At 43.3% G+C, this 21,180-nt stretch overlaps 1 protein-coding gene across 1 annotated transcript in view; it reads left to right on the top strand.

The window, feature by feature from the left end:
• Positions 1-21,180, top strand: part of ak4 (adenylate kinase 4) — a 119,511-nt gene that overhangs the window by 57,805 nt on the left and 40,526 nt on the right. The window contains exon 3 of the mRNA XM_039735010.1: positions 12-131. Coding sequence (XP_039590944.1) covers positions 12-131 — 120 coding nt within the window. The remainder of the gene's footprint in view (positions 1-11; positions 132-21,180) is intronic.

Genomic DNA, 21,180 nt, shown 5'->3' with positions numbered 1-21,180 from the left:
TCTATTTACAGATGCTGGAATTTTAGCCAAGAAGTTCATAGAGCAGGGTCTCCTGGTGCCGGATCATGTTGTGACTCGGTTGATGCTTAACAGACTGGAGAAAATGACCAACCGGAACTGGCTTCTAGATGGTATGTGTTATACATAACATAATGTAATAATCCACAGTAATATCTAACCCCATAACCTAATTCAAAAATGAGGTGGAGGTGAAAGAGCTGGCAGTCCATCACAGGGCCCAGTCACACATACACTTTCAAAGGGAGGATTTGGAATCAACAATTTGAGGATGTGCGAGCCAATAGGCCCTCTGTCCAATACATCTCTGTATTATAATAAAAAAATCTTGGGAGACGAGACATTTTTATCCTGCAACGAGACGTGATCATTTGAAGAGAGACACTTTCATGTCCTGCGAGAGATTTAACCATGCCCGGGGTTAGGAAATAAAAGACAAAGAGTAGATGACAAAATAGAACGTCGTAAAGAATTCAAAAACGTTGGCGCAATAAACATGCAGAGCAGGTTAGAGATAATGGAAGTACGAAAATTTGAAATTCTCAAAAAAATGATAGTAAAGATCGCATTAACGCAAACAAACGGAAATTATTACTCTTTAAAATAATGGAACAGCAAAAAAGAGGTCAAATATATTGTTCGGATTTAAACTTTAAGTCGGAGACTTGTAGATCGTATAATTCATTTTGCCATCAGGGTAAAGTAGTGTTTCTTCCCAATGAGGAGGCGTATCTGTGAGAATTAAAACATTTGTTGTTTGTTGAAAGTGAAGTTCCGCGAGAGAAAATGTCAAGCCCTGAGAAATAAGACTTTATGCAAAGAGATTTGGAAAAGTCCTGCCCACATCTGAAACATTTACAGCCACGCACATGGTTCAGTCATTTCTCATTTGTGTGAATGCTATTGTCAGACACAGTTCGTGTAGAGAGAAAGAAACGATATTCACTCACAGGCAGTTATACATTGCGTTGTCACGATGTAATTCCAACGGAATCAAAATTCAATGCGATATTAACGGAAAGGTAAAAGCGAAAATAGATTGAATATATGGACATAGGTGATATGACAGAAGTATGTGGATATAGTTTAGCTGTAAACTTTAACTCTGAGACTTCTAGATCGTCTAATTTGTGTTACCATCAGAGAAAAGTAGTGTTTCTTCCCAATGAAGAGGCGTATCCGCGAGAATTAAAAGTTTTGTTGTCTGCGAGTGGCAGAGACGTGAAGTTGCTGGTGTGTAGTGCAGGGTTGGCGAGTGAAGCGAGCAGGGCCTAGTCCTCAAAAAGAATCTATTTAACTATCTATTATATAGTGCCTTTCATATCTATCTATCTATCTATTATATAGTGCCTTTCATATCTATCTATCTATCTATCCATCCATCCATCCATCCATCCCTTAACTAGAGACATTTTAAGTAACTAACAAGTCTTTGTGCTGCCTGAAACTACACAACAGCATTTTTCAGGTTGTATGGTTGCCAGTGTTCACTTGTACTTTGCATATTGTTAAGATTTATGAATATTATCAATAATACATTGTTCAAATTGTAACTTAACTCCTGCTTGTCTTTTACTGCACCTAATAGTCTGAGGTTATAGATGTAGAAGGGAAGGTGGGGAGAAATTATATAATACAGTAGAAACAGTGGTAAGTCTGTGAGATTTGAGGCATTCATATTATTAAGGCTACACATTAATAATGCAAAAGGGGAAAGTAGAGTAAAATATTACTCTATCAAGACAAAACTATCTATCTATCTATCTATCTATTATATAGTGCCTTTCCTATCTATCTATCTATCTATCTATTATATAGTGCCTTTCCTATCTATCTATCTATCTATTATATAGTGCCTTTCATATCTATCTATCTATCTATCTATTATATAGTGCCTTCATATCTATCTATCTATTATATAGTGCCTTTCTTTCTATCTATCTATTATATAGTGCCTTTCTATCTATCTATCTATCTATTTTATATAGTGCCTTTTCTATCTATCTATCTATCTATTATATAGTGCCATACAGATGTTCTTTGTGCAGAGTCTGTACGTCTCTTATGATTGGGAATGCAATTTAAAAGTTAAAAAAAAAAAGGAATTTCAACTCCGCTGTGATTGGGTGGATTAGCGCACATTGTCAGCTGGTGAGAACCGAGTGCCTCGTGTAACTAGTAGTTAAACCTCATAATCTGCGCCACAAGAGTAATGTGCATGGGTGAGCATCCTCTCAATGCAGTCAGTCGCCCTTTGGGTGTGATGTGGACACATTAACTTTGATACTATGTAGTAAATGTTAATCGACTATTCCAAAAAGAATGTTATTAGTGCATATTTACAGACCTAAAGGCAGTAGACGTGATCAGAGATAAACTAAATAGAGGTGACATTCATATAGCAGGCTACTGGAGAGTAAATATGCAACATCATATAGTACAGTGAAATTAAATTCACCCGATACGTCTACTGTCTAAATGAAACTGAAGCATATCACTGTATGCCCTTAGCAGCGCTTGCCATCTGCTGTAAAGATGCCCACATGAAACATTTCCTTTCTGCAGTATGCAAAGTAGCACACAGTTTTCCTATTCTCATGTAGTAATCAGATTAGAGGCATTCTGGTCACAGAGCTGTATTTGGTAAACAGACCACATGGTTATTGCAAATGTAGTGCTGCACGAGCACAGCTCTTGTCAACCCGTAATGGTGAGTTTTAATTTCTGCCAAAGAAAGAAGTCTATGAGAAACCCGCAGGGTATTTATTGTTACTTCTGGTTCGCTTCAATGTTTGTGTTTGCTGTGTAAAATCCAACTGAACTAACTGGAGGTTGAAACAAAGTTAAATAACCATCTTCTGATTCAGAACAAAGCTAATGGACGACTGTGTGTGAAAAGGCCTTGATTCTATCCTCCTGCTGAATGCAAGCTTATTGCACACCAAAGGCTTCCTCCGCTCGGCTCCTTCACACTTCTGGTGGCTGCTGGGAATTGAAGTCCTCTCGGCATCTCGACCGCACATGTATTGCAACAATGGGCCTTCCCTCATACAGACAGAATGTCTTCAAATAAATGTTGCCACTTGATTGGATAACGATGTTCTCTTCACTGCTGTAACCCTAATACTCTTCTGCACTGCTGATTGGCTGATAAAAAGTGCTTCAAGTCAAATCAAGAGATGCCCCATGGCACCGCCACATAACTTAGCACAGATACTGACTGTCAGTAATTTATTGATTTATTTTATCATGTTACGTTCCATACAATCAAGTCAAACGTAACAAACCTAAATTCAATTCAACCCCCAACCATGAGTAATTTATAACCTTGGATTCTTTTTTTATTTTAAAATTAAGTTCTGACGAAATCATCATTAAACATAAATGACAACAATCAAAAGGTTTTATTTTTTTAAATTTCGAGTAAGTTCTGTTTTTTGCTGGTAAAAGCTGGTGGCCTGGCACACTAGCACCCATGAAACTCTCCTGTGTATTGATGAAAAAGAAATGAGATTTCACCTTTCATTTTTATCGTAACTGTTATATAATAAATCCTACTGTGGGTTCTAAGAATTAGACAAGCTCTTTTTAATTTATTTATTTTGTTTTTATTTAAAGAAATATCCTACTGTTCAAAAGTCTGAGGTCACCCAGGAATGCTCATGTTTTTGATAAAAATTGAAACCGTCTACTATCAATCCATCCATCCATTGTCCAACCCTAACACAGGGTCACAGGGGGTCTGCTGGAGCCAATCCCAGCCAGCACAGGGCGCAAGGCAGGAACCAAACCCTGGGCAGGGCACCAGCCCACCGCATTCTACTATTAAGATACAATTAAATTGATCTAAGAAATATAGACGGGACATTACTAGTGTTGCTAATGGCTGTCGCTGCTGAAAATGACTGATTTTTAATTTATTATTCACATACAGCTGCAAAGGGCAGTTTTAGCAGCCATTCCTTCAGTGTCCTTTCTCCCTTAACCTTATCCGTAATTAGTCCTGTTTACATTTGAATTGGTTATTAGAGAAACCTTTGCAATTGCATTAGCACCACTGAAACTCGTTATTCTGTTCAGTTTAGTTGTAAGGTACTGGCATGGGTGTCAAAAATGGCCAAAATGAATCAGCTTTCTCAAGGAACATGTCAGTCTATTGTGTCCCTGCAGAATGAAGGTTATTCCATGTGAAGATTTCTTACAAAGGTGTCTGTTACTGTCCTGAGAGAAGAGGCCAAAGTGTGTCTGAGCAGGATAGAAAAGGACGGGGTGTGTTGTTTAAGAAACAAAGGCCTTGCAGGTCCTCACTTGACTTCTTCGCTAAATACACACCAAATAGCTCTGTCATCTGCGACATCTAAAGGATGCCGAGCAGAATACGCTTTTCCAGTCATCTTCAGTCCGACGTCTGTGTTTCTTTCCTATTTTAACCCTTTCTTTTTATTTGCCAATTTCAGATGTTCATTCTTCTTTTGAAACTCTGGCTATAAGGCCAGCATCCCAGAATTGTGTTTTCTCTGTTGCAGATGGCACTGGCATTTGACATGTCTTTAAGGAAGAAGCCAATAGAAATTATAAGCACTGCCAGTGGTAGGAAGCGTCAGCGGCATCTTCTCCAATATTAACCCTCAGGAGGCCACGGGGCCAGCTAACATACAGCTAATTGTATCTGACGTCTCACTCACTCAAGCCAGAGTACCCACCTGTCTTAAGAGTGCCACCATTATACTTGTGCCTATCAATTGTTTGAACATTCCAGCCCGGATCACAGACGGACGCCAAGGACACAAGTACCAAAGCACACGCTCTTTTATTTATACAAAAAGCACCAACGCACTTTACTTTCCTTCCTTTCTTTCTGTCTTTCTGTCTTTCTTTCTTTGTCTTTCTTCCTTTCTTTCTGTCTTTCTTTTTTCTTTCTTTCTGTCTTTCTTTCTTTCTTTCTGTCTTTCTGTCTGTCTGTCTTGTCTGTCTGTCTGTCTCTGTCTTCTGTCTCTTTCTGTCTGTCTGTCTGTCTGTCTGTCGCTCTTTCTTTCTTTCTTTCTCCTCCTAGCTCTGGCTTGCGGAGTAGTGTCTGCTGGCTCCTTGTATAGGGTACCCGGGAGTGCTCCAGGTGTCTGATGATGCACTTGCTGTCCAGGGCTCAGCAGTAATTGTAGCACCCCCTGGTGGCACCCAAGAATCCCAACAGGACTCCCATGAAGCCCTGTGGGAGTCTAAGGCACCACTGCAACCCAGAGGGGCTGGCATCTATTGTTCTGGAGGAGGTAGGTAATGCTCTGGCCACTCTTGCTCCCCCAGTGCTCCCAGTGTGGAGGCGTCCCGGCCAGGCCAGAAGCTAAACTCAGGTTGTCTGAATGACTGCTGCCCTGTAGTCCTCCCTCCAATTGTCATGAAATGCTTTGAGTCGCCTGCCATGCAGCACATCAAGACAAACCTCCCTGCATACAGAGCTAACCGCTCTACAGACGTCACTACTGTATAGCCACTCTTTTATCATTCATTAGAAAACAAGAACACTTATGCCAAAATTTTGCTGATTGATTTTAGCTCAGCATTTAATATAATCTTTACCACAACAGCTGGTAGAGAAACTGAGCCTGTTGGACGTGGGCACTGGCACCTGCAACTGGATAGGAGATTTCCCGATGCAGAGATGGCAGACTGTTAAAGTTGGCAGCAGTATATTTGAATCCATCGTGATGATCACAGGATCACCTCAAGGCTGTGTGCTGATCCCTTTATTTTATGGACACACGACTGTACTGCCAGTTTCAACAACAACTAGACGAGGCTGATTCAGGGCTACAGAAGGTGAATTACGAGGAAAGATTAAAAGAGCTGAGTCTTTACAGTTTAAACAAAAGAAGATAAAGAGGTGACATGATTGACGTGTTTAACTCTTTGAGGGCGGATGTCGACTTTTTTCGAAATATTCAGGGGTGTACACGACGACAAAACTTGCTGTTATGTTTTTATGTTTTAGTTTGACTCTCTTTGCTGGAAGTAAAGATGGTTTGATTTGACCTCGGCTACTGAGACACACGAGAACCGAAAAGCAAACGACCTCTAAAATGGTATCGACATCTGGCAAGAGACCAACGTGAACGCGCAAAGCAACATATTCTGTGATTGACATTTTGTGTATTTTGTCGTTGAATCGGAATCCGATTTTGGTGATCTGGAGATGGAGATCGAAAGGTACTAGCATCAGCGGATCTGCCCCCAGCTGATTGTGGTCCTGAACATGCTTACGTAGCTGAAGCGCCTGGGAGGACCGCCACTTACAATGACTAGAGGGACAAACCAAGATTGCATCGAACTGTGGCTGTCACCACCACATGAAGACAGCCAGGTAGCCAGCCTGCCGCCCCGCACGGCCAGCAGACACAGCGAACAGATAGTGAGAGCCACCACAGAGCAAAGCAACAGACGTTTGATGTTAATTTATGTGTGAAACCATTCTTTGGTGTGCTGAGTTGTTTGGAAAAAATATTTAGCCCTCAAGGAGTTAAAATGATGAAGGGAATGAGTCCAGTGGATCGAGACTTGTATTTTAAAATGAAAATTCATTAAGAACACGGGGACACAGTTGGAAACTTATTAAGGGTAAATTTCGCACAAACATTACGTCGTTTTTCTTTACATAAAGAACGATAGACACTTGGAATAAGAGACCACGTAGTGTGGTAGACAGTAAGACGTTAGGGACTTTCAAAACTCGACTTGATGTTGTTTTAGAAGAAATAAGTGGATAGGACTGGCGAGCTTTGTTGGGCGGAATGGCCTGTTCTCGTCTCGAGTGTCCTGATGTTCTAACTACACTATATAGTTTGCAGATGATACCACAGTTGTAGGCCTCATCAGTAATGAGGGTGAGTCAGTTTATAGAAGACAGGTGGCGCAGTTGATAACTTGGTGCAAAGTTCATATTCGTGCCGTCAACACTGACCAAAGAGGTGACTTCAGGAGTGTCAACCCCCAACTATCATTCACCATTGACCATCAGTGGTTCTGACATAAAGAGGGTAAACATGGCCTACAGCAATAACACCTCAGCCAATATCAAGAAGGCTCATCAGTGCTTCCACTTTGAACCATTAGTGCTTCCAGCCATAACCCTCTGTTACAGAGGCACCACTGAAAGCACACTCACTTGTTACAGCAGAGTGGATGAAAGACGTCGAATGAATAAGATGGTGAGAACTGCTGAAAAGATCTTTGCAATCTTTGCTGGACAAACACAATCAACGCGGCATTTGCAGAGCTTCCTGCATAATCAGTGATCCCTCCCATCGCTCCCACAGTTTGTTGTTCCCTTATGCAGACACCATAAGTATCCATGTAAGTTCAACAAGATTAATAAAGTGTTTTATTTTCCGTCTGCTGTCAGACTGTCAATGGTTTTATGTAAATGAGTATTGTAAGCTTATATATATATATATATATATATATATATATATATATATATATATATATATACCAGTAACAGCACGGTGCAGTGAATACACTTGAGCATTCCTACTTCTCATCCTCTTTCTCTGTACGTTTCACATTCGTTTGCTCAGAGGTTGATGCGCTTGCTGCTCCCTGAGCAGCTCTTCTTGTCTTCACTCTAGCGGCCCGCTTCTTCTCTTCTTCTGTTGCCAACTTTTCATGTTAAAACTGATAAAGTCAGTGTTTGTGTTGCAATTACTTAGTACGTTTTCTTTCATTTTTCACTTAAGCTGGCACTTAAACCTTCAATCTGCCTCAAGAATGATTTCAGATATGAAGAAGTAGGAGAAGTGACAGCGAAGGTGGTAGGGATGAGAACGTGCCCTTACACATGTGCCACACGCCACCCTACTGGCTGCTGCCGAGAGCTGATTCTACTATAAAATAAAATAAAAATAAAAAAGAGGAATAACCTTGGAAATCAATCATCACTCTGAAAGCGGATCGCAGACGTCACGTAGGATATGTGTACCAAATCTCAGGTCAGTCGGTCAAAATGGTTTGCAAGCTACAGGTGATTTAAAATCCTGGACAGCCACGATAGATAGATAGATAGATAGAAAGGCACGATAGATAGATAGATAGATAGATAGATAGATAGATAGATAGATAGAAAGGCACTATATGATAGATAGATAGATAGATAGAAAGGCACTATAGATAGATAGATAGATAGATAGATAGATAGAAAGGCACTATAGATAGATAGATAGATAGATAGATAGATAGATAGATATGAAAGGCACTATATGATAGATAGATAGATAGATAGATAGATAGGCACTATAGATAGATAGATAGATAGATAGATAGATAGAAAGGCACTATAGATAGATAGATAGATAGATAGATAGATAGATAGATATTTTTATTTTTTTTTTTTTATTTTTAAAAGCAAACTTTATTAAATAAACACAGGAATAAATAAAAAAAAAAACAGTAAAACTCAAAATCTTAAGTCTTACAAAAACACGTACACACTTTCCTAATGATGAATATTCATTTTAAACCATTACATATTCATATTGTTCTTGGAGTATATATTTATCTAATCCCCCCCATTGTTTCCACCCTCCAATCCCACTTATTCTCAATTTATCCACCCAATTTATAAAGGAATGAAACACCAAAGTCAAAGCACAAATTGCAAATTATCTTCATCACATACACAAAGCACATTATTCACGCACCACATTTCCTTAAACTTTGCTAAATTATTTGTGGACTTATAAAAATTAAAATCCACTAATATCCTACTTTCACATACTTTTCTAAAAATACAACAACATTTTCATTTCCACTCCCAGTAATCTTGTTTTACGGGTCTTCCATATTGACAGTTTTGCTTGCCCGATAATAAAATTAATTAAGTTCATATTTTCTCTGGTGTGTTTTGTAATTCTAACCCCAAACACAAACACCGTGCCATTATACGGGACCCCAGCCCTTCTACTATTCTTTCAATTTCACTAAAAAGGTCTGGAGCCTCTCACAATACATAAATGCATGAAAGACACTTTCCCTCAGACCACAAAAGGGCAGCAATCTGAGACCCCCGGACATATAATCGATAAGAAGGAGTTCACCGCTAGTATCCCATGTACCAACCTCCACTGCAGGTCTCCCACCCTACTGGCCAATGGCGGCTTGTACAACGACCTCCATGCGGGGTTCAGTCCTTGAGGGGCTCCAAGCTTGTCTCTCCATGGTGTGTCGTGTCTTCGTGTCCTCAGCTGCTCCAGGTTGTTCACCTTCACACAAATCCTGTACAGCTGTTTCCCCGGCACTGTAGGTAGAGATAACGCCTCTAGAGAACTTAAGGCTAAAACATTAGTCTCACCATCCCTCAGTTCAACAGCCGGAGACACAGTAAGCGTTGGAAAAGGTGTTTCGTCAGTTGGCTTCAATTGTGATGAGAAAATTCCGTGCAGGAGTGTCATGGATTCCCTGTCCATTGATGATTGTACCTGCCACAGAAACTTCTCCATTAGGCGGACTGAGTGTACCCCTGTCTCCACTGCTACCACTTGTGCACTTTTCCAAGTGTAATTTTCCCAGTCAATTATGTCCTTTATTGTGGTTATTCCATGTATTATGAAATGATTAATACAATTTTCAGAAAGTCCTGTAGCAGTGCCAACAGCAGGATTGTAGAACAGTGGTTCATGAAGGACCCAAAATGTGGAGAGGTCATCACAGTCCTTTTTTATCAACAGCAGTTGCCACGCTGCTAGAAGGCTTTTATAAAAACCTGGCACCTGTAAAGTCTTGATCTTATCTAAGTGGCACAGCAGTAAACTTTTCCCAAGTCCCATATGCCTGGCTTGTTTAAAGAAGAGTACGGCTAAGTTCATCCACTGGCTCTGCTCGACAGGATACAGCAGATTTGAATGGTCTGAAGGCGGAAAGCAGCAATCCTGCTGGTAATGTCAATAAGGCCTTGTCCGCCTTCATCCAATGGTAAAATAGAACGCCCTTCTGTATCCAATGGGTACCAGTCCAAAAAAAATCCATGATCGCCTTCTGTATCTGCTGAACAAGCAAAGGTGGAGGTTGTAGACAAATACACTTATGCCACAGGCTGGAGGTCACCAGGTTATTAATGACCAGCATCCGTCCTCTATAGGATAACTGAGGGAGTATCCACTTCCACTTGGCAAGCCGAGCTGTAACCTTGTCCAACAGACCCTCCCAGTTCTTTTGGATGTAGTGGTCATCTCCGAGATGGACTCCCAGGTACAGGAAGCCTCCAGTTGTCCACTGCAGACCCCCCTTCAGTCGAGGAGGACTACATCCTTCCAGTTCCCAACCAACACTGCACTACTTTTGTTCCAATTCACTTTAGCCGAAGATGCTTTGCTGTAATTCCTCAGACAATCAGTTAATTTGTCCAAATCCTTCTGGCTTGTGATGACCACAGCAAGATCATCTGCATAAGCAGTGACTTTCACAGGGTCCATGTTGCAGTTGGGGATGGAGAGACCAGTCAGCACCTTCCTCAGGTGCACCAGGAAAGGCTCCAGCGCCAGAGCATATAACATGCCGGACAAAGAACATCCCTGTCTGACTCCTCTTCTGACACTGAAAGGTGCACACAAGCCACCATTGACCTTTATGATACCAGAAATGTCACTATAAAGTAAACGAATATGTTTAATAAAAGACCCCCCAAACCCAAACGCCTTCATGGCATTCCATAAAATGAGTGACTGACCCTGTCAAAAGCTTTTTCCTGGTCAAGAAAAATAAGACCAGTCTGAAAACCAAACAGTTCTGCAGCAGCCAAAATGTCCCGAATTAAAAAAATGTTATTAAAGATGGACCTGCCAGCCACGCAGTAATTCTGATCAGGATGCACCACTCTCCCTAAAACTTGGACCATCCTGTTGGCTAAGGCTTTAGAGAGAACTTTATAATCAGCGCATAAGAGAGACACAGGCCGCCAGTTCTTAATGAGACACAAGTCTCCCTTCTTCGCAGCAGCGTGATCACGGCTCTACGGCAGCTCTGGTAACAAGCCAGTTTTAAAACTCCATTGGAACACTTCCAATAAGTCCAGGCCGATGACATCCCAGAACTCTTTATAAAACTCCACTGGTATTCCATCGATTCCGGGACCTTCCCTGTTTTCAGCTGTCCCAGGGCTGTGGTGAGTTCTGCAAAGGTCACCTCTCTATTTAGCTGTGCCACATCTGCATTGGGCAGCTGCGGTAAGTCCTGCAAAAAGGCCTGTTGGTCTTCACTGCCACCATCTCCATCTGCAGCAAACAGAAGTTCATAAAATTCGGACCACCTGCCTTATTTCACTGGGCTCTTGTGTCTCACTGCCATCGGGTGTTCTTATGCAATGTAAGATTTTACTCTGCGAGTTTTTTCTCTAAACCAAAAATATTGAGTTGGTGCATCCATCTCAGTCAGTCGTTGAAAGCGGGCCCTCACTAAAGCCCCCTGAGCTCTGGTCTCAAGCAGGTGAGCCAACCCCAGTTTAGCAGAAGTCAGGCTCGCCTGAAGCTGCTCATTTGGACCCTTCTCTAGAAGCTGTTGAAATTCAGCTATTTTAATTTCTAAAGCTGCCATTTCTGACCGCAATACTTGGGTGACATTTCTGGTATACTCCTGACACAAGGCCCGGATGTGACTCTTCCCAACCTCCCACCACTGTTGTAAGCTGGTGAACTCCTTCTTCATAGCCTTCCAGCCTCCCCAGAAATGAACAAATAACTCTTTAAAGTTCTGATCTTTAAGGAGGAGTGTGTTAAAATGCCAGTATGGACTACGGGTCTGTAAGTGTTACAAATAAGTGTACAACACACCAAACTGTGATCAGAGAATCCAGTAGGCACAATAGAGCACACCTTAAATAAACCTAACAGGTGCTTAAAACTATAAAAATGATCGAGTCTCGCCATTGAGATCGTATTTCCACTCGTCCGCCCCAGGTGTATTGCCGACAGGCCCCATTTTAGCCCTCCATACATCTTCCAGCCCAATGTCCTTAATTATTTTACCTAAAGCTCGTGCTGAGCGAGGGTGCGGTTCCAGCCCATTATTTCTGTCTATTCTGGTATCAAGTGTACAATTAAAATCCCCTCCTAACACCACCACTTCCTCAGGGTCACACTTGGATAAAAGATCTCCTAACTTGTTAAAGAAGTGGAGCCTCTCCTCACCCTCATTCGGCGTACACATTAATGAAAGTGACGACACTGCCTTGAAGTTTCACCGTCACTTTCAGGAGTCCCTTTCACCAGCTCATCAGTGCTGCAAACTTCTACTTGAAGTCCTCCAAGAAATAAAATGGCCACTCCAGCACTAACATTTGTCCCATTACTAAATAAAATGTCCCCCTTCCAATCTCTGCTCCACTCCCACTGATTTTGCTCATCAATGTGGGTTTCTTGTAGAAAGGTGACATTCAAGTCTTTTGTCTGATAAAATCAAACAATGCGACCCTCTTATCTGGACTTCTCCCACCGTTAATATTTAGGGTTCCTATGTGTACACTTGCCATGGTAACAGAATAGATAGATGAACACACAATGAAACACAGGGACCACCACAAAGACTGTGGAGTAGATTTAACAGGGGCTTAGCCATTAGGTGGTGTTTAGATTGGACTGTTTTCTCAGTTTACTTGTTAAATTCTTTAGCCTCACGAGCTCTTTAACATCAAACATTGCGGAGACTGCTTTGTCTCGTCGCAACCCGCGGACAGACGATAGAAAGAGGTCAATGTCAGGGAAAAATTCGGCCACATCCACCCCCTTTTTTCCGGCGGTATTCACCAAAAACTCTTTCACACTTTGAGCGCTGTAACCCCCCCTGGCTTTTAACTCTGGGGGCTCCGAGGCAGCAGACCCATCGGAGATATTACCGTCGTCGTTTCTTCCCCGACACTCCCGCATTTGAGACGTTATCGGCCGTCTCCGCGAAGACGGAAAATCCTCCTGACAAGGACCATAGGCGGGATCCTCTCCAACGACCCCCGAGCCCTGACTTAAAACAATTTTCTTTCGTGCCCGATCTTCTCTTTCTCCTTGCCTTTTTGAGCAGGACGTTTAAATTCACTTTTTTCCTCTGTCTCGTTGCTGCCTCCCTCATCCATATCAATTTCTCCCCACACACTTTCTGCTGCAGTCGCTGTTTGATCTACCGTTTCACTACCGCCTTCATTCGGCTCATCTCTGGGGCACTTGATTCTCCTGCCCTTCAGCTCTAGTAGCATTTTATTCTTATCACCTTGCGCCTCTGCGCCATCAGCCACAATTTCGTGATCTTCCACTTTCTGCCCCTCTATTTCTGTATTTGTACGGCTAGGTTTTTTGTTCCCTGGTGTTTCTCAGGACACTGTTTAATTAAATGTGCTTCACTCCCGCACCCAAAACATTTCATTTCGTTAGAAGTGACGAAAATCACATAATCGAAACCGTCCACTCTAAACTTCATTGCCACATTTAATTCGTCATCCATTCTATTTAAAACCATAAAAACTTGTCTCCTAAATGACAAGACATGTTTTAAATCAGGCGATTTACAACCTAAAGGAATGTGCCGAATTTTCGATACCAGACGCCCATGCCGCTCCAACTCTTTCGCTATAGTTTCATTTTTGAGAAAAGGCGGCGCATTTGAAATTGTTACTCTACGGGACGGGACGGCTAAAGGGGAAACCTGTACAAAGGAGCCATTAATAACCACCCCCTTCTCAACCACTGTCGGAACTAAATCCACAGAGCTCAAAAAAACCACGATATTCCCGCTCATTCGTGAAGCTGACTTAATATTGTCACATCCGACCACTTCGCCTACCGCCAAAACCCCCGCCTCTAAAGGAACAAACTCCTCCGATATAAGTTTAATCCCATGGCGGCGGCTCAAACGCTCAAGATTAGCAGCCATTGCGGCTGCCGTGGCCTAAGCCACTCAGTACAAAAACAAGTGTAGCTGTTTTCACCAAAGAAAAGATAGAAATAAGAAACTAGAAAATTAGAAGAAAAAAGAATCACCACACTCACCTCAGCGTCCACCACCAGTTCCACTCGCTCACACTCAAGACAACCACCCAGCATGCACAGCGACAGCAAGAACAGGAAGGAGATAGATAGATAGATAGATAGATAGATAGATAGATAGTGTAGATAGATAGATAGATAGATAGATAGATAGATAGATAGATAGATAGATAGAAAGGCACTATAGATAGATAGATAGATAGATAGATAGATAGATAGAAAGGCACTATATGATAGATAGATAGATAGATACTTTATTAATTCACATACTTCAGCAGCATACTGATAAAAAACAATATTAAATTAAAGAGTGATAACAATGAAGGTATAACAGATAATAACTTTGTATAATGTTAACGTTTACCCCCCCGGGTGAAACTGAAGAGTCGCATAGCGTGGGGTCTCCTCAGTCTGTCTGTTGCTGAAGCTGCTCCTCTGTCTGGAGATGATCCTTTTCAGTGGATGCAGCAGATTCTCCATGATTGGCAGCAGTCTGCTCAGCGCCCGTCGCTCTGCCAAGGATGTCAAACTGTCCAGCTCCGTGCCTACAATAGAGCCTGCCAGTAGTGTATTATATATAAAGATATTTTTGTCATTTATTACTTTTTTGCACTTTCCTTGTATTAAATTTGTCTGGTCTTTTAACTGAAACTTTATTTCCTTTTTATTTATGTAAATGTATAGAAATGACTATTAAGGAAATCAAATTGAATATAATAGAAAAATTAAACACAGAATTCAGTAAACACACAATAAATGTCAGTCCAGTCAGAATTACAACCCATCTGACATATCACAAAAAAAGCTAAAGCTTTTAATTATCTTAAATTGCACTAACAACTCCACCCTTACTCAGAGCAGAGAGTTAATTAGTATTGAGACGAGGCTCATTGTGTTCCACTTCCTCATAATTAAAACATTAGCAGAGACGCTGGCAGGAACCCAGAAGACTTTTTTTTTTCTGAATAACATTAAGGAATTCTTGCCAAATCCTGAAGAAGCTCTGTATAGTTCAGTGCAAAAAAAAATTTTTTGTCTAATTTTAGATACTATATATTATTTTCTCATTGAGGGTGCAGTAGGACCTTTTCAGCTGAGCAGGATTAGTGAACACACTGACAGTGTAATGTAAGAAATCCCAGCCAGTTTATCACTAGACAGCCTAATCCCATCAGAAATCACTCCACACACTGCAGCAAGAGGACAAGAGGATCTGAGATGACTAGGACTCCTCCACCCATTGCACACCCAACCTACCTGGAAGGTGGGGTGGGGGGGGTCTCCATTTGTTTTCCCTACAAATTTTCTTTGCGAGTTTTTTTCTTGTCTTCTTATGGAGTTAAGGCTGTCACAAAACAGGGCCTGTTAAGGCCCATTGAGGTTTTCCTTTTGTGATTTTGGGCTGTACAAGAAATATAATAATAATAATACAATAGATAAGGAAATATCTTTGCTCAAAGGGGCTTTAATTTTGGATATTCCCAGTAAATGTGCCCTAGCGTAGCCAAAGCTACCTGGCATCGTGCACAATTTTGGTCCGATGCCTTTTAGAAAGTTTGAAAAGTATTCACGGTATACAATTTTGAGCTGAATTTTGCACAAATTGATCAATGACTATTGTCAGCCAGTCAGTCATTGTCCAACCCGCTATATCCTAACACAAGGTCCTGGGGATCTGCTGGAGCCAATCCCAGCCAGCACAGGGCACAAGGCAGGAACAAACCTCAGGCAGGGCGCCAGCCCTCCGCAGGGCACACACACACACTAGGGACAATTTAGGATCGCCAATGCACCTAACCTGCATGTCTCTGGACCCACACAGACACGGGGAGAACATGTAAACTCCATGCAGAGAGGACCGGGTCTCCTAACTGCGAGGCCTGTGCTTTGTGATTTCTGGATATTTTGAGCCTGTGCTACGTTTTTTGACTTCACTTTGGATACTGTAGTTTAACTTTCTTCTCCTTGGATTCCCTTTGCTGGCAGCTCCTTTATTCCTTTGTTAACTTTGAAATCTTTATTGTGTAACAGAAATAAGCATCATATTTTTTACGAAGTTCATATTCTTGGCCTTGTCGTTAGCCAGGGTTTAATGGTAACCAAGTGGGAAATTGTGGAAGTGTTTTTTGGGACTTGCATGGTTCAGGCATAACACAGTGTGTGTGTGTGTGTGTTTGAGGGGTCACTTTAATTGCCTGGCGTCTGGCATCCTCCTCAAAGTTGGTTCCTGCCTTGCACCAGATACTGCCAGGACAGGTTCCAGCACCCTATGACCCAGAATTGGATTAGGCAGGTTTATGAATGTCATGTTCAATTAAGGTGTAATACGACGTAGCAGAAAGCCAAATAAGCAAAACTGCTATCAATGTGGTTATGTATAAAAGCAGCAGAAATTCTCAAATCACAGTTTTATACCTGTATGCTTTGTAAAGATAATTACAATGAGTAGAAGTGAACCCAAGTCTCCTTACTGCGAGGCAGCGGTGCTACCACTGTGCCACCGGGCCGCCCGAATGACTGTTGTGAATTATCAAATTCCAGTCTCTGCGGTGGGTTGGCACCCTGCCCAGGATTGGTTCCTGCCTTGTGCCCTGTGTTGGCTGGGATTGGCTCCAGCAGACCCCCGTGACCCTGTATTCGGATTCAGCGGATTAGAAAATGGATGGATGGAAATTCCAGTCTGATGAAGACTAACTATTACGAATTTCCAATTTCCCCTCCTTGGCTGCAACATTGACATAAAGGCCTTATTTATTTATGTGATCTACTAGCAAGCAACATGAAACTCGTTTGTCAAGTCTGGCAATGCTGTCAACATTCTTCTTAATAGACTTATAATATTCCTTAAATATATTAGTCACTACTTTATGTTCACCACGTTTTGTTCCATCTACATTTTTGATCGCTGCTGTTCTGGGGTTTTGTTCAAGAAGCGGACGCCGTCAGTATACACCAGGGTTCAACTTTTCTAAATTTTAAGATTAGGGACCCTGGTGTACCTGGCCTTAGCCCCACGAACCTTAAGTTCAGGGTTTGTAGTAGGGGCTTTTGGCGTCCGCTTTTTGAACAAGACCCCTGCTCTGTTTCACCCTCCCTTTTCTGTATTTACTAGCTACATTACCTGTCGAAGGCAAGTGATACGAGGGGTGTCTGATGGGAAACGGACCTGCTTATGAAGGAGTAACGTCAGATACATGTCCTAAGTAGACCAGACCTTGTCTGTAATTTCCACCAGGCTTTCAAGCTGAAGGATGCCATTGCTGGAAAACATCCCGAAAAGTTGTCCCCTTTCATGACGCCAATGCCCCACTACACTGAGGGCACATGACAGTGGAAACATTGAAATGTTGTTCTACCCTCCTGATTCACCAGATTTGGTGCCTTCTGATCTCTTTGCCTTTCCTGAGATGAAGAAACACGTGTGTGGTTGTATTTTTGACCCAGCTCATACTGTCATTGGTGTGGTGGAGCAGTGGTGCGACTTGCAAGAAGTTCCATTTTCTTCTGAGGTCGTCCGGAGGCTGGAATACTGGTGGGAAAGGGAGAGAAAGAGAGAGAGAGAGTGGGGTTGGGAGCATGTGCTTATGATTGGGACCCCAGAGCAGCCATGCAAGGGTGACACCTCAGCACCACGCTGAACAGTGGGACGTTTTTCAACAGTGGCTGGAGTACCAATCCTGCCACCAGCCCCCGTGTTTGCAGAACTGCAGATTAACGTCATACCCTGGACGGAGCAGGGAGGCTACATTGGAAAGTCCTAAAATGGCGCTGGGTGGTGCCACTCCCTTCTTGGATAGGCTCACTTCTCATCAGGCACCCCTCGGTACAATAAATTCTGGATAATGGATGCCTTTTGCATACTCTCAGCATTCCTCCTACACCTTTCTTTGGTGTCCTTGTGCGTTTTAACTTCCCTTGCCCAGAGCTTCCTCTGTTGATCCTGTTTGGCTGAGCAGCCAAAGCAAGACTGACTTGATTGCTCAGAAGAACTGGACACACACTCAGACATTAGAGTTTTTTATTATATAGACGAGGCCACATTACTTGTCAAAGACTCCAGCGCCTTGCCTCGGTATCCTTGTGTGTCTCAACCTCTCGACTGGCACTCCTTCTCTCGAGCAAAGCTGCTTCTCATACTCTTGTCATTTCTTCACCTCCTGTTCGTTTTTACAATTCCCGTCTTTGAGGTCCGCATGCCTCCTGTGCCTTTACTCCTCCTTGAATGTCCCACACTTGCACTTCCTGTCACAATTGTGTCACCAAAACCAAACCGACCAATCAAATTGCTCAGAGGGATTGGACAAACATACAGACCGTAGAATTTTATCATGTAGTAGACTGAGCTGAAATCTTGTTAGCGTTTTCTTTTAATAATAGTTTGGGTGGCACGGTGGCACAGTGGGTAGCACTGCCGCCTCGCAGTAAGGAGACTTGGGTTCGCCTCCCTGTGTGGAGTTTGCATGTTCTCCCCGTGTCTGCGTGGGTTTCCTCCCACAGTCCAAAGACATACCAGTTAGGTGGATTGGTGATTTTAAATGGACCCTAGTGTGTGCTTGGTGTGTGTGCCCTGTGGTGGGTTGGCACCCTGCCCAGGATTGGTTCCTGTGTTGGCTGGGATTGGCTCCAGCAGACCCCCGTGACCCTGTGTTTGGATTCAGCAGGTTGGAAAATGGATGGATAATAATAGTTCTGTGATTTAAAAGTTGTTTCCCTCGACTTAAAAGATTGCTTTCTGTTTGGGGTGACAACTTTTTATATAGTTTGTCAGTAGGTGAGTTTGCATATTTTTTATCAAGTTTGGAAATCTCTTAATTAATTCTGATGTCCATCTAGTTTCCATCCATCCATTTTCTAACCCGCTGAATCCGAATACAGGGTCACGGGGGTCTGCTGGAGCCAATCCCAGCCAACACAGGGCACAAGGCAGGAACCAATCCAGGGCAGGGTGCCAACCCACCGCAGGACACATACAAACACACCCACCCACCAAGCACACACTAGGGCCAATTTAGGATTGCCAATGCACCTAACCTGCATGTCTTTGGACTGTGGGAGGAAACCGGAGCGCCCGGAGGAAACCCACGCAGACACGGGGAGAACATGCAAACTCCACGCAGGGAGGACCTGGGAAGCGAACCCGGGTCTCCTCACTGCGAGGCAGCAGCGCTACCACTGAGCCACCGTGCCGCCCTCCATCTAGTTTTCAGTTGATTTTTAGGAAACACATGAGAACATTTGTCCCCTCGAATATGATTTCAATGGCACCCAAAGTGTTCCCACAAATACTTTTGGAGTTGCTTTAGTCACTATGAAAATATCAGTTTGAGCGGTAATACATTTAATGAAATCATTCTCCTTTAGGCAGACCCTGTTTTCATTTTTGCAATGTGATTTCCTCAAGTTAGTTAGACTATAGAAAGGCTGGAAACAAAACTTAAATTGGCTCATTCCTGGTTGTGTGCACATGGAAATGTCAATTGCGCTGTTCTGTTGGCCAATTGAATCTCCAGCAGAATGCTCAGAAAGCCACAGGGCTGTTAGTCATCAAGCTTGCAGATGTTTGAACATTTAACTTCGTGTTACAACAAAGCTAACATATTCTTTAAATGTAGAATATGGTAATGATTAGCTATAACAGCATGTCCTGTCCTTCTTTGAAAGACGACTGTAGATTGAATCGGTACACAGCGCTTACGGCTATAAGAACAAATCAAGGGTGAGAAAATAGATAAATAGCTTACATGCTTCTGTGTATACATGCAACTTGTATATTGTGAACGCTGGCCCCGGCACAGACAGACGGACATCATATTTTGTTCCCACACACCGTTTATTTACACTATATACAAATATTCAGAGTCACGTGCACTCACACAACCCCAGTGCCCCTGGCACTGAACCCCCCAAAGTCCAGGGCCCACAGTCTCTGTGCCTTTGTTCCTGGCCGCCTCCTGTCCTCTCTCCAGCTCCGTCAATACTGCCTCCCGACTTCCACCAGTGACTGGAGGGAGGCGGCCCCTTTTATGGGAACCCGGATGAGCTCCAGCTGCTTCCCGGCACTTGGTCTTGGCCACACCCCTGTGTGGCGGAAGTGCCGGCTGCGCACCCGGAAGCCGTCCGTGTAACCCCTGTCGTCTTCCCCCCGGCACTTCCTGGTGTGGCGGAAGTGCTGGGCTCCCAGGATAAATAGGGCGCCGCCTGGCATTGGCCACAGGTCCCTACAGGGCTGGGCTTCCAAGCCCTCTACCCGCGGCCTCCTGCATAACCAGGACGGACGCCCCCTCTCGATCTAGAGGAGGCACACGCCCTCCTCTGGTCCTCCAAGGCGTCCCGGCTGGGCTCCATCCCCGGCCAAAGACCACACGGGGTAAACTGGCATCGGGGCGGCGCCTGGCGGTGACCACGGGTCCCTACAGGGCTGGGCTTCCAAGCCCTGTACCTGTGGCCCCCCACATACCCAGGACGGATGCCCCCTCGCGGTCTGGAGGAGGCACAAGCCCTCCTCTCCTCCTCCTGGGCGTCCCGGCCGGGCTCCACAATATATATAACTTGTGTGTGTGTGTGTATATACTGCTCAAAAGAATTAAAGGAACACTTTTTAATGAGAGTATAGCATAAAGTCAATGAAACTTATGGGATATTAATCTGGTCAGTTAAGTAGCAGAGGGGGTTGTTAATCAGTTTCAGCTGCTGTGGTGTTAATGAAATTAACAACAGATGCACTAGAGGGGCAACAATGAGATGACCCCCAAAACAGGAATGAATGGTTTAACAGGTGGAGGCCACTGACATTTTTCCCTCCTCATCTTTTCTGACTGTTTCTTCACTAGTTTTGCATTTGGCTACAGTCAGTGTCACTACTGGTAGCATGAGGCGATACCTGGACCCTACAGAGGTTGCACAGGTAGTCCAACTTCTCCAGGATGGCACATCAATACGTGTCATTGCCAGAAGGCTTGTTGTGTCTCCCTGCACAGTCTCAAGGGCATGGAGGAGATTGTAGGAGACAAGCAGTTACTCTAGGAGAGCTGGAGAGAGCCATAGAAGGTCCATAACCCATCAGCAGGACCAGTATCTGCTCCTTTGGGCAAGGAGGAACAGGATGAGCACTGCCAGAGCCCTACAAAATGACCTCCAGCAGGCCACTGGTGTG

This window comes from Polypterus senegalus, chromosome 14, assembly GCF_016835505.1.
Source record: "Polypterus senegalus isolate Bchr_013 chromosome 14, ASM1683550v1, whole genome shotgun sequence".
NCBI classification, from domain to species: domain Eukaryota; kingdom Metazoa; phylum Chordata; class Cladistia; order Polypteriformes; family Polypteridae; genus Polypterus; species Polypterus senegalus.
The sequence above is the reverse complement of the archived record's forward strand: the minus strand, read 5'-3'. Positions and strand labels throughout refer to the sequence as shown.